Here is a 13,369-nt window from a genome sequence, read left to right on the forward strand (position 1 = left end):
TTAGAAGAAAAGGAAACATTAGACATCAAGGTCTACAGAGGATTGCATCAGTTTCTTGTGTACTGCATTCTAGATTTGGGCAGTTTTCAAGTCTGTGGACAATGAAACCGATAGGCCAATGTTTCATGCAGGAGAATGGGATCATCAGTGAAATGAGCTTTCCATCCAAGGTTTGGGTGCAGGTAGCAGAAAGACTATTCTGATCTATCAAGTACCCTATCACGTCCAGATCATTCTAAAGAAAAAACCTGAACTATAACCGACAACTTAACCTTGGAACCATGTTATCTTACTTCCCGTGCCCCACTGAACTGCTTTTACTAAATTTGTCCTTGGGGGTCATGCCTTCATCTTTCCTCAGGGGTCCAAAAACAACTTGCTACAATCTACGGAAGCACTGACTGTTGAAGACTAAGAGACGACATTCCCTCCCACCCTCTCAACTCTGTTAGTGAAGGGAGAAGGATGACATTTCTTGCAGAACTGAGTCAAAGAAAGGACTCTGCTCTTCTTGAAGAATTAAAGATGTTGTCTTTTGTGAGCAAAGGAAATCAGAATCACGGAGCATGTAGCTGGCTTTTTTTTTTTTTTTTTTTACTTCCCCATGAATGACCTTTTACTATTCTTATTTTTCACCTTACATCCAAGGGTAGGAAAAACACCACATTCCAGTTTACTTGCAGTTCTATTAATTGAAGGTTATCAGCTTATTTCAAAAATAGTGGTTGGAGAACATAATCCTCTTGTGGTTTTAAGTACTTAAAACCAAACAAAAAATTAAAACCTTAAAGAAAACACATTTTTTTTTAAATCAAAAGAAACAGTAATACTAATTTTGAAAAGACTGTTGATGTCACTGTGGTTTATTGGTAAATACAAAGTATAGGCTCTTGCTTTTTTTTTCTTTGCTATTTTTTTTTAAAGCAAAGCCAAGGAGATTAGAAACCAAGTACACATATCTTTTTTAGAGTAGAAACATAAATTAGTTTTAAAAATTAGGCACTTAAAATGTAAATGTAAAATGGCATTTTTAGAAGTATAAACTATCATTCCACTCCTAAATTCCTCCTGAAATGTTTTTACAAACACAAAAGCAAAAGCACGGAAAACATTTCTAAACAAAGATAATTTCCTCTTTAAAAAACAACAACAAACCTGAACACAAATTCTATATGATAGACCAATGATTAAGGTACTGGGGGTAGGAGAAAAGAGCTTCTGAAATTTACATGTTTGATTAAAATATAAGCATTTAATAAAATTATTACAATAGCATACAGTAATATATCATAATGAAAAATATGTCAGGAAAATAATGAATTCTAGACTTAAAATTTTACTTTACAACAAGGCACTTAACACATTGAAACAGTACGGTAAATTTCCGAAAGAATGCAATTGGCTACCTCTCAAACCTTGTAATGCTTTTTCTTTTATGAATATACTATAACATAACCATACATTTTGCAGCATTAATCATTGCATAGGAGGTAAATTAAATAATGAATTCCAACTTGGCAACTAGATTAGCTTATGTTTACAGTTTCTTCTTTTTCTTTTAAAGGACAGTTTTAAATAATTCCATAATAAAAGAACTATTCTCATTCATGATTCATTTAGAACACAGCATAGTTAGATTAATGAGTAATAAAATAAATCAGAACTTATAAGGTGTGTATCTGTATAAAAACTTATCTTTGGGTACCTTTGACATGATTTTCAGTGTTTAGGTATTGAAGTCAAGAGCACTTCTTAATAGAAGAAATATTTTTAGCAAGTAAGTCAAAGGAGTTAAATTATTGCAACACAAGGACATTAAAAAAATACCAGAAATATTTATACATACAAATAGAAAAGCCTTCAACACAGAGTATATTACTTATAATATGCTCCATTTAAAACTTGTAAACTCATTTATCAAGAAATTCCTTCTCACACTTCCTTGCACTACAGAAGTGAATATGTTAAGACCGGCTTAAATTTTTAAACAGTTTTACAGTGCAAAACAAAAACAACAAAGAAATAAAAAGGAAATGTTTAAAATATTGAAGAAACAAGATGTGAACTTTAAAAGAAACTGCATGAGCTCTAGCATGTAAAAAAATAAAAATAAAAAATAAGAAAGACTGCCAACCTGGTGTTTCAAAGTAAACAAAGTATAGGTAGTTATAAAGGGAGACATTAATGATTGTGATAATGAGAGGTAAAATGGTCTGCAAATTTTCTTTGATCAAATGGACAAGAGATCAGAATTGCAACTCCCTGGGATCTAAGCACATCTTCCCTTCAGGAAAGGTTTAAAATACCTTTAAAGTAATCCCTTTTGCATGATGCTTTCAAGTTATTGGCAAAAAAACCCAAAACAAAACCCCAAATAAACGTCTTTTAAAAACTTGAAAATATACTCTATAAAGTGTCAAGTTTGCGTTCCGAGTCACATAATGTATTTCCACGAGGGGGCACTGGTATACAGCAAAGAACCTTCTGCAAGGTCATCATTACACCAGACCAGGGGCCTGGGCTCGTCTGCCCAAAACAGCCTTCCTTCCTCAGCAAACCTCGTTTTCCAAGATGCCAGTAAATTAAACAACAAATTTAAAATACTTTGGGTGGAACTGGGAGCAATGTTGTATTTTCAGAGCTGCAGAGGAGCTCAAAAAATAGAATCTAAGAGGAACCCATTTTCCATTTAAAAGAATTTGGAACAAATATGCCATAATTTATGGGAATCATACATTATATTGTGCAGAAGGGCTAATTACAAGAAAAGCTTCAAACGGGAGCACTGGTCTACAAACACAAGAATAATGGGTAAAATCTTGTATGGTAATTAGCAAGGAAAAGGAACTCCAAAATTTGACCATTTCAAAGGCAAGATAGTAATGTTTAAGTTTTATATCCCAAAGTAGCATGTGAGGTGAAGCCTCAAGTTTGCTTTGCTAAATGTAAAGGAGTTTCTCTATTTCTTTTATTTTCCCATCTTGAAACTTTGGTGTTTTTCCTCCTTCTCTTCAAATCACATGCTTCCTCAGTGTCTATTAGACATCTATGACACATACATGTAAGGAACACGTGAGCAATAGTGTCTCCACACATGAGGTCAGAGAGGTTTTTAAAGTTCTTTAAAAGGTGATGGTATATTTTTTTAAAAAAACCTCATCACTTGACCAAAATGCAAGGTTTACTGTTTAGAGGGTCTCCAATAATTAACATATCATGATTCTTCAATCTTAAATACTCTTCCTTATTTAAGCTGAAGAAAAGTAGGTTATCTAGGACACTCCTGAATAAGGCTCTTGGGTCTATCAGGTTATGATGCTCAAGGAATATACCAATGTCAAGAGCACAAAACCCAGGCTTCAGTGTCAGATGCTTTTTCTAATAATCAGACAGCAGGAATTGAAACTCTGTGTTTTCGAGCACAACGCCTTAAGTATCACAAGTGTCAATATTTAACAAATGAGAGAATTCTGCCCAAGCACATCTGGTAAGCTATAGGTATATTTCTTATTGGTTTATTTAATAACAAATACCAGAAAAATCCTTGCGTTTCAAAGCCTGCCAAAGATATTCAGGATTTCAATTCTCATTTTAAATAACTAGATGAAGAGTATCTTTTTTTCCTGCCTTTGAATTCAACTACCTCTCCCCTTCAGTGATTCTTCTATTACCTAGGGAAAGAGCCATACTGCATACATACACAGAATTTTAGCACCAGAAAAATGACCTTTCTGAAAAGATTTATATTTGTGCTTCTCTCAAGCAATCTGAAGGTCAATTTTGTGTACCAAATCAAGGCAAACTAGTTTATAATGACAAATTAAGGGATATTTTTCATTCTCATGTGGAGGGAAATTTTCACCTTCAAAATAAAAGTAACTGCCCGTTTCTACCACATTGGCCTGTCTGCTGATCTAGTGTGGATGATTCTGTAACCATAAATCTTTTTTAAGAGTTGCTAGAAGTCTCAAGAAATGAACCAAGTGACCACATAATCTGATCTGATTTTTAAAAATCCATCTTCTTTTTGTATCACCTCAAAGAACTTTAGAAACAGTTGTCCTCCTTTACTGAGTAGCTGTAACTGTCTAGCAGACTGATTCCAACAGTAGATTATAGTGCAGCACCGTGGTGTAATTTCAAGATCAAAGTCAAATTACTCAATTGTGGCTCAAATATGTCCTTAGGACCAGTCTATAAGAAGCTGAGTCTTTTGCTAAAAGGCAAGGATACATTACACTTTTGGATTCCATCTTGGCTTTTCCATAAAGTACAATGTAACTAGGAAGAAAGAGCTTTCGGTGAAATGTGACCAACTGCATTTCTGAGTTCCAATTAGCAGCTGTCAAACAGAGCTCACCCAGGGTAGGACGGGAGAGAAACACAGGCTTGTTCCCCAAGTGGCATGAGCATACTTTCACATACATACACGTTTTCGGCCTGTGCTGGAGCAGCAGACTGCTCTGGGGGTGCCAGATGCAAATTTACCAGGCAGATAGCATATAAATGTATACACAAGGACCACTTGTTTAGCAGAAATAGCTCTGTGTTTCATAGATTTTAAAGTGAAATATTTACACACATAAAACTGTGAGATGTGTCAAATACTTCCATATTAGATCACCTTTCCTTTTTTTTTTTTTTTATAAAATTATCAGTTTAAAAAAAAGTAAAAGTGATACATAGTGCATTGGGTGGTAGCAGCAGTGCACATTCCCAGACCTGACCCAGACCTTCCCCATCACAAGGTGGAAAACAAAGTTCATCTCAAGTTTACTTACAACCGATAGATTTCCCCGTCATTAATAAGCCTAATGCTAAGACCACGCTCACATTAGGTTATTCTATTTACACAGTAGCTGTATATATCCAGATATTTTATTTAAAACATTAACAAATTCTTCTGACCTTGGAGGAAAAAAAAATCCTGAAAAAACTCGGTAGAGGGCTTTAGTGGATAAAGAATAAGGAAAGGAATAGTATGTTCTTTGGCACCTCTTTAACAAGCTCATTAGTAAAATCCCAGTTTGGGGGCTTGTCACCAATGAAGAGCTGCAGGAGAATATACCTTTCTCAGGATGAATAAAAAAACCAGTCAAAGGGTAATACCTCGTTCATCTTTCTAATCATTTACACAAAATTTGGTCCACTTCTTCATTTTGCCAGTCAGTTCTTCTAAAATAAAACCCCAAAACTATACCTTTGGTTACAGCGTTAACTCTTTTGGTATAAGAGCTGATGCCTTTGTTTTGCTCCTCAGGTAGATTTCTCATTATCTTCACCTATCTTCTGAACCCGTGAATACTTCTTGCATGAAGATTTAAAGCAGCCAGGGGGCCAGGAGAGTGGCCAGGAGAAGCAGCAAGGAATTGAGCCTTGTACATTTTTCTCGAAAAAATAAAAGATGGGGAACCACCACGCTCGAGACAAGAAATTAGTCTGTGAAGAGACTTTCAAGTTCTGTAAAAAGTTAAAAAAAAAAAAAAAAAGAAAAAAGAAGAAGAAAAGAAAATTAGACCGATTTTCCATGATTTGCATCCTATGTTTTTCTTAATTAAATTGTCATTCATTGTACCATAACAGAGAAAGCAGCAGAATCAGGATCACAAGGCAGTAATTGTCTTTTTGTCTTTTCCCTGATTCTGACATGTTTCTGGTTCCAGGCCTTCCCCACTTTCCAGCTCATGCAAATTCCTCTGCCTGCAATCCCAGTAAGAGTAGAGGCTCAGGAATGGATGTGAGAGTTAGCCAGGAGAAACAGTTCTTAGGATGCGTCAGCAGGTGAATCTGGGCTGAGGAAGATGGAAGAGTGAGAGGAAAGCTCACAGGGTGGAGCAAATTTAAGACTAGAGGTGAAGGTTTTGGTTGCTGGTGTCAGTAGATATCCAGATGGAAGTATTAGAAAGAAGGAAGGTGGAAATGAGAGAGTCTACAAAATGGGAAGTAGAGCTACAGAGACAAAATAACCCATAGCATGGGCATCTATCAGTGGATGTCATTAAATGAAAGGTGGTGTTTAGACCTTTCAGGATTAACATTTGCTCACAAGTTATATGCATCGGACAATACGGCAAGACTATCCAGAGATAAGTCATGCCACACAGACTTACTCTTGGACACCAAGCACATATACCTGGACTAGGAAAACACAGAGAAGAGGAGGACTCATCCCAACTTGGGATCACAAGAAGAGAGCAAGAGTTAGGAAGACTTCCTAGAAGATGTGGCATTTGAGTTAACTCTTAAACATAAATAGTAGAAGAAAAAAAAAAAAGGTTATCTGGGAACAGAAGGCAGCAGTAACAAATAAGAAAGTATATAAGAAGGGAAGCAAGAGCTCACAGTATCACCAAAAGATGTACCAAATCCAGGAATTCATGGACTACTTATTTTGCTTGACGTTTAAAAATAGTTGCTGCCTTTTCCTCAGAATTAAGTTTTTGGAGGGCAGGGAGCATGTCTTACCAAGCTACACTACAATGCTTCTATAGAGAAAGTCCCTGTATTTTATTTTATTTTTTTAAATATTTTATTTATTTATTCATGAAAGACACAGGTAGAGAGAGAGGCAGAGACACAGGCAGAGGGAGAAGCAGGCTCCATGCAGGGAGCCTGATGTGGGACTCGATCCTGGGTCTCCAGGATCACACCCTGGGCTGAAGGCAGCGCTAAACCGCTGAGCCACCTGGGCTGCCCAGTCCCTGTATTTTAATTTAGCATTTATACTTCTTCAACTCTGGTTTCGATTAATTGAATTAGTAAAACACCATGCTCTATAATTACACAGCACTTTTATCCTTGAATGTCATTTCTATTTGTGACATTATTTGTTTGAAGAGGCAGTAATGGGTAGACATTTCAGGGAACTGATAGACCACACACATGAGTGGCATTGGTGGTTATTCCCACTAAGCTATCAGAAATCTTACTGTATGAAACAAGGGGCACTACATTTAAAGAAAACAAATCATCCAGGGATAACTTCACTGCTCTCACCTTTTCATTTGCCATTGAGTGGTACCACCAAAACAGCCGTGTTGTAATATAATAAGCAATGATCACATCAACAGTATAGTGTTCGTGTGCTACAAGAATGCAGATGATCCCAGCGGCACTCAGCAGCCAGCAGATTAAATGATACCACCAGAAGTGACGAGGTGAATCTAGACAGTAGAAAAAGTATAGAGTTAATAAGATTTCCAGAGATGAATTTAATAATTACAGTCTACATTAATGATCTTAAGTAGAATAATCTAAGATCAGGAAGTTACTGGAAGGAGAAAACTGATTAACCCCAAGAGTCACTGTCATTAGCCAGGATTTGCTCAGGTAGGAAGGGAGAAGGAGAGGGACCACTGGTAGCAGGTCTAATAGTCATTCACTGGGGAATAGTCATTCTCTAGACATTCTAGACCTTGCCCACTGCTAAGCTATTCAATAAGGAAGAGAACAGAATTGTTTATTAGGTTGGTTGGAATTGGTATTGTGGCCAGCAACATTTGCTTCTCAGCACTTTTATACTGTTATTGCTGATAGCAACTATAAACACTCCCTATACAAAACTGAGGATTCTGGCCCATTCACTTGTGGATTTTAGCCTTCTAGTGAGTCCACTTCTAGAAGGTCATTATATTGATCGGCTGTAAGAGAGAACTAGAGCACTCATCAGGTGAAACAGGATCGCACACGCCACAGCCTGCCCACACAAGCAGTAATGACACAGGTGTGTATGCAATCTCTGGTTCATCGCTAATAATGCTATTCTTTCTTTTTAATGGCTGGTTTTTTTTTTTCTATTTTAAAGCTTTATTAGCTCACAAAGTAAATAATCTCACAAATTTATTTCATATTTACCTGTGTTTATATTCATAGTGATATTTATTTCTAAGTGCAGAACAATGGTAGAACAGCAAAAGGATCCATATTTCCAGAAATTTTTTTTTTAGAGATTTTATTTATTTATTCATGAGAGACACAGAGAAAGAGAGATAGAGGCAGAGACACAGGCAGAGGGAGAAACAGGCTCCACGCAGGGAGCCCGACATGGGACTCGATCCCGGTCTCCAGGATCACGCCCTGGGATGAAGGCGGCGCTAAACCGCTGAGCCACTCGGGCTGTCCATATTTCCAGAAATTTAGATGAAATACCAAATCAGGTATCATTCAAATGAAAAATATTTTTTGGTGAAAAAGCTGTTGCTCTTTTGGTCCCAATTGAAACAGAGAGATAATAAACCTGTACTTGCACTGGAAAGTCTGACTTTTACATTCTGAATGTGTTCCTTTATTTCTTTTCAGTTGGTTTATCCTGCCACTAAGTTCTAGCAGATAACTGATAGACTTCCAGAATTTTACAGCTGGAAGAGGCCTTACCCTTTAATAGCCAGGTGGCCAGATCCAAGCCCCATAACTGTTCTGTTAGGCTAAGAATATTAAAAATTGAACCGACATTTAGAAATCGGAATGTTTCACTAAATATGCATTCTGCAGACCTACAGTCTCCACCCTTCCCACACCAACCAGCTTCCTTTGCTTATAAGTTACCCGATATTTATTACCTTAGAAGTTAAAACTGTTTAACTCCTGATTGCGGGCAAACCCAAACCATTTTGTATTTGTTTATCCACAAGAAGCAAAGCTGAAGTAGATAAGGAGTAAAGAGGTGGGCTAAACGACCATTTTACTACTCGTGGAGCTGAAAATGAAGTTTTAGGAGTGGCTGGAAATACTAATACTGCTCTTCCACAAAAATATACTCCCAATTATGCTACCACTTTGGGACCACTGCTCACTAACTGAGAACACTGGCTGACTCAAAGAAAACATTTAATTTAAATGATTTTGAAATAGAAATGGGAAAATGGTAATCCCTTTCTGCTTTTCCATTTTACCATAGGGATAACGTCGAGCTGAAAGATGATGATACAAATATTAATTCACTTCGCTTGTCTGTGAGATCCTAGTCCTAGGTGTCATTGAATAATCTTACAGACAATGGACTTTCTGTTCCTTTATAAGGAACCTAGGTCCCAGGGATAATATTTGCACAACTGTGTAAAGCCCCCCTCTGTAAAGCCCATAAAATGGTCCTGTTCCTATGTTTTCATCTGTTCTCTTGATGACATTCAAATCTATTCATGACAACTGAGGAAAATAGGAAAGAGACCAAACAGATCAAAAGGCAGGAAAACAAAAAATATATGAAAGATACATTTAATTCTAGAAGCAGACTGCTCAAAGAAACCACTGGAACCACTGCTTACTCAGAACAATAACACATGGTATAATTTAGAAAGTGATGTTTTTTCCTAATTGCATAGGAAACAAGCACAAACATGGAATGCTCCATTTATGTACAGAACTGACTCTAGAGTTGGGTTTCTATTAAGCATTAGAGATTTGCTGTTTCATTTCTCACCAAAAACTAGAAAAATCAGAATATAGTTCTTTCACTGCTGTATATAAACTTAGAAAGTTTTAAAAACCTCAAGCCAAAATCATGTCGTGGGAAGAAAATCTCTCTACATACTGAATAGCCTTCGTTAAAACATAAAAATAATCACAAGTTGCTTTGCTATTGCTCTCAAGGAGAAAAACAATAATGAGCAATATACTCAAACTGTTCCTTAGCAATTTTATGAGATCAGACTACTTGGTTGGGTTCCCAAATATTCTAAAGAGAGCCAAGAAATTAACAGCATAACCTCTAGAGTCAGCCTGCTTGAGTCTGAATACCCTATCTTCTAATTACCAACTGGGGACTGTGGGAATACTTCACTATTTCTATGTTTACATTTCTTCTTTGAAAAATGGGGAAAACAGTGCTTCCCTTATGGGGTGGCTACAGGATTAAATGAGTTATTTTGCATCAGGGGCTTATAATAGTGTCTGGCACAGAGCATTATGTCCCTTTGCCATTATTGTTAACATCGCTTGGTCTTTGGTTATTTAAAAAAATTGACCTTCAGTTTCCTGGGGTGGTACTCTTCGTTACTTTGAACTCATGACAGCTTTACTCCAGCATGCAACTCCTCCTCACCCTCATCCTCATCTTTTTTCTATAAGTTTCTTATGATTTTCATATTAGAGAGAAGCAACTATAGGCACCTGGGTGGCTCAGTTGGTTGGGCTTTTGCCTTTGGCTCAGGTCATGATCCCTGGACCCTGGGATCAAGCCCTGTGTTGGGCTCCCTGCTTGGTGGGAGTCTGTTTCTCCCTCTCCTTCTGCTACTCCTCCTGCTTGTGCTCTCTCTCTCAAATAACTAAAATTTTAAAAGAGAGAGAGAGAGGGAGAGAGAAACTCCTCCAACTCAAGGACACCTCTGGACTGGAAAATAATTGATCTTACACATAGGGGTAACTTTTCCCAACAAAAGCTAGAGTTAGAATCATAACACAGATCACTCTATTGGCTCATCATAACCAACAACTAGGTATTAGATATGTAGACAATGACATTGGAAGAGATAACCCCTTGATACTGGTACAGAAACAGACTCAGGGGGCAGCCCGGGTGGCTCAGTGGTTTAGCGCCGTCTTCAGCCCAGGGCCTGATCCTGGAGACCGGGGATTGAGTCCCACATCAGGCTCCCTGCATGGAGCCAACTTCTCCCTCTGCCTGTCTCTCTCTCTCTCTCTCAATAAATAAATAAATAAATAAATAAACAAACAAGCAAATAAATAAAAATCTTAAAAAAAAAAAAAAAAAAAAAGAAACAGACTCAGGTTTCTTCCTATTACCACCTCCCACAGTGTAAAGGTGAGGGTAGAAGTAAGGGGAAAGGTCCAGAACACCCTCCACCATAAAAAAGTCAGGTATAATGAAGGCTGTGCACTTGACATGCTACTCTCTGTACCCTAAGAGTGTAGGTAGCATTTATGAAGGAAACAACTCAGAAGTGACACAATTTTTACCAAAAAAGGACTCCATCTTTTTGGTAGAGAATCTCAACTCTTTGTAGAGAATCTCAACTCTTTGTCATGATACTCTCAAAGTAGAACTTAAACCTAAAACCCCGAGAAATCTATGGGACAAGATCTAACTTACGCACCACTGACAGATAAACTGATGTGCATACTGCTATTAGGAGAGGCTAAACATGTTTGGATTAATGATAGCCCAAGAGAGGGTGGGAAAGGCAGGACAACAGAGCAGGAGGCCTAATATGTCCTTCTGCTGGGCCTCGCTAAAATAAAATCACACTTCAGCCTAATATATCCTTCTGCTGGGCCTTGCCAAAAGACCTCTTTCCAATGTTGAGTAAGCAAAGAAAGTTGAGATAAAGCTCTATAAAACACTGTGGGGTATACTGGAACTAAAGGCTAAAGGGAAAGGTTAACCAGATTTGCAAAAATAAAGGAAAAAGGATCACTCACTTTGAAAGGACTTTGACATAATGGATCTAATTAACTCAAACCTCAGAAATCCACATTAATTGGATCTGCCAGGCAACTAAAATATAGATCTCATGATGAAGGAGACATTATAACAGCCATTAAAGTTGATGGGATACACAAGGATTTTGTATAATGGGGATTAAGCATATAAATATGGAAAGATACTTCACATTCTTGCCTCCATGTTGTTTTGTACAAAAAAAATGATCGATATTGGCAAAATGTTCCTTGAAGATGCCTATTAAATCATAGGAGTCAGCTAGAAAATGATGAAATTGGAATGGGACAAGAAAATATCTAAAAAAAGGGGAAAACAGTAAATTATTTAGAAGGATGGAATGGAAGTTCATTATAATGGAAGTTTTGCTCCTAAGTCATTTACATTTGGCTTTCCAATACACTGATCCTGTTTGCAATAAACAACACTGTGTTCTTCTTAGCTGCAACACTAAAATAGCTTTTCAGACCTTGAGAAGTTCTAACCAAGGAGGGAGATATTGTGGAGGCATGCTGAATCTCAGAGGATCCAAGGGTCAAGTCTTAAGCCTCCAGTGTCCAAATCACATAGAACTAGTGGAAATCATTTAAATACACACACACATACACACACGCAGGCACACACCTGTCTGTTTCACAGCTATCAATCCCAAAGGAATAAGGGTTCCCATCAGTTTCCAGGCCTAGGGATCCCTCCCATTGGTCAACAGAATGGGAAGGAGTTAGTACTCACATTCTTTGATGAACAAATAAGTAAGTGTCAGCACAACAGTGTGACCACTGAAGAGGAAGTCTCCACACAAGATATGGGATCCAGTTATGGACAATCCACCACCAGAAATCAATCGTAGAATCCGTTGTATTTTTGCCTGAGAGTCTCCGTTGAGCTGAATGACAAAAATATCAGGAAGAAACTTTACAAGCCAATAAAATCACACTTCAGCCTAATTTGTATGGTACCTAGGCTACCAGGCTGTGTTTTTTTTTTTTTTTTTTTTTTTTTTTTCTTTTTAACCTAAAAAGCCAAAAAGAGTCCAAGGGGGAAGCTCCTCAAATTAGGGTTTATTTGTTGCACTGGCAAGTTTTAGTGACATGTTTTAAATTATTCAGTATGTTACTATTAATATGTTATGGTGGTGGTGTGTCCTTGGGCAAAGCTTTTAAAAATATTAATAACCAATGACCTCACCACAGCTATGCACTAAAAAGATCAAAGCTACTTTCTTTCCTCTTTGTAGGGGGAAGTCAGGGTTTTGGAGGTTAATATTTGATTCAGCTGAATGCCACATTACTAATATTCTAAAGTGTATTCGGGGACCTTGTGTTAAGTGGGCAGCCTAAAGTGTGCATACAGCTGTATTAATATCTGATCAAGATATTTACAGTTAAGAAGGGGAGTTGCAACACATTACATAATTTAAATAGGTTTGAAAGTGATAGACTAGAGATGTATCGACAGCTTTAAAAAGGAATAGCTTTGCTCAGGAAAAACATCCTCCAAGGAAATAATCTGTGTGCTGTTGCAAAGTGTCAGAAAAGAGAGCTCCCTTGGACAACAATGTAGAAGCCCCTAGAGGCTACAATGATGACACAGGAAAAAATGATGGGCTAGGACAGGAGTTTGGCCCAATAGTCAAAAGTTTATATCTCATTAAAACTTAAGTATATAAGAAACAGTAGCAGACCGAGTTGGTCAAAATGGTAGGCATGGAGGGACGCCTGGGTGGCTCAGCAATTGGGCACCTGCCTTCGGCTCAGGTTGTGATCCTGGGATCCCGGATCGAGTCCCGCATTGGGATCCCTGTGGGGAGCCTGCTTTTCCCTCTGCCTGTGTCTCTGCCTCTCTCTCTCTCTGAATAAATAAATAAATCTTTTAAGATTTATTTATTCATGAGATATACAGAGAGAGAGAGAGGCAGAGACACAGGTAGAGGGAGAAGCAGGCTCCACGCAGGGAGCCCAACGTGGGACTTGA

General features: G+C 37.7%; 1 protein-coding gene across 17 annotated transcripts in view; it reads right to left on the reverse strand.

Annotated features, from left to right (window-relative positions):
* Positions 1-833: 833 nt before the first annotated feature.
* Positions 834-13,369, reverse strand: part of SGMS2 (sphingomyelin synthase 2) — a 130,704-nt gene continuing 118,168 nt past the window's right edge. For all 17 annotated transcript variants that reach the window (XM_038581955.1, XM_038581956.1, XM_038581954.1 and 14 more), the window contains 3 exons: positions 12,128-12,281; positions 6,997-7,163; positions 834-5,460 (listed from right to left, as the gene is read on the reverse strand). In XM_038581955.1, coding sequence (XP_038437883.1) covers positions 5,257-5,460; positions 6,997-7,163; positions 12,128-12,281 — 525 coding nt within the window. In that variant the 3' untranslated portion in view covers positions 834-5,256. The remainder of the gene's footprint in view (positions 5,461-6,996; positions 7,164-12,127; positions 12,282-13,369) is intronic.

Source organism: Canis lupus, chromosome 32, assembly GCF_011100685.1.
Source record: "Canis lupus familiaris isolate Mischka breed German Shepherd chromosome 32, alternate assembly UU_Cfam_GSD_1.0, whole genome shotgun sequence".
NCBI lineage: Eukaryota > Metazoa > Chordata > Mammalia > Carnivora > Canidae > Canis > Canis lupus.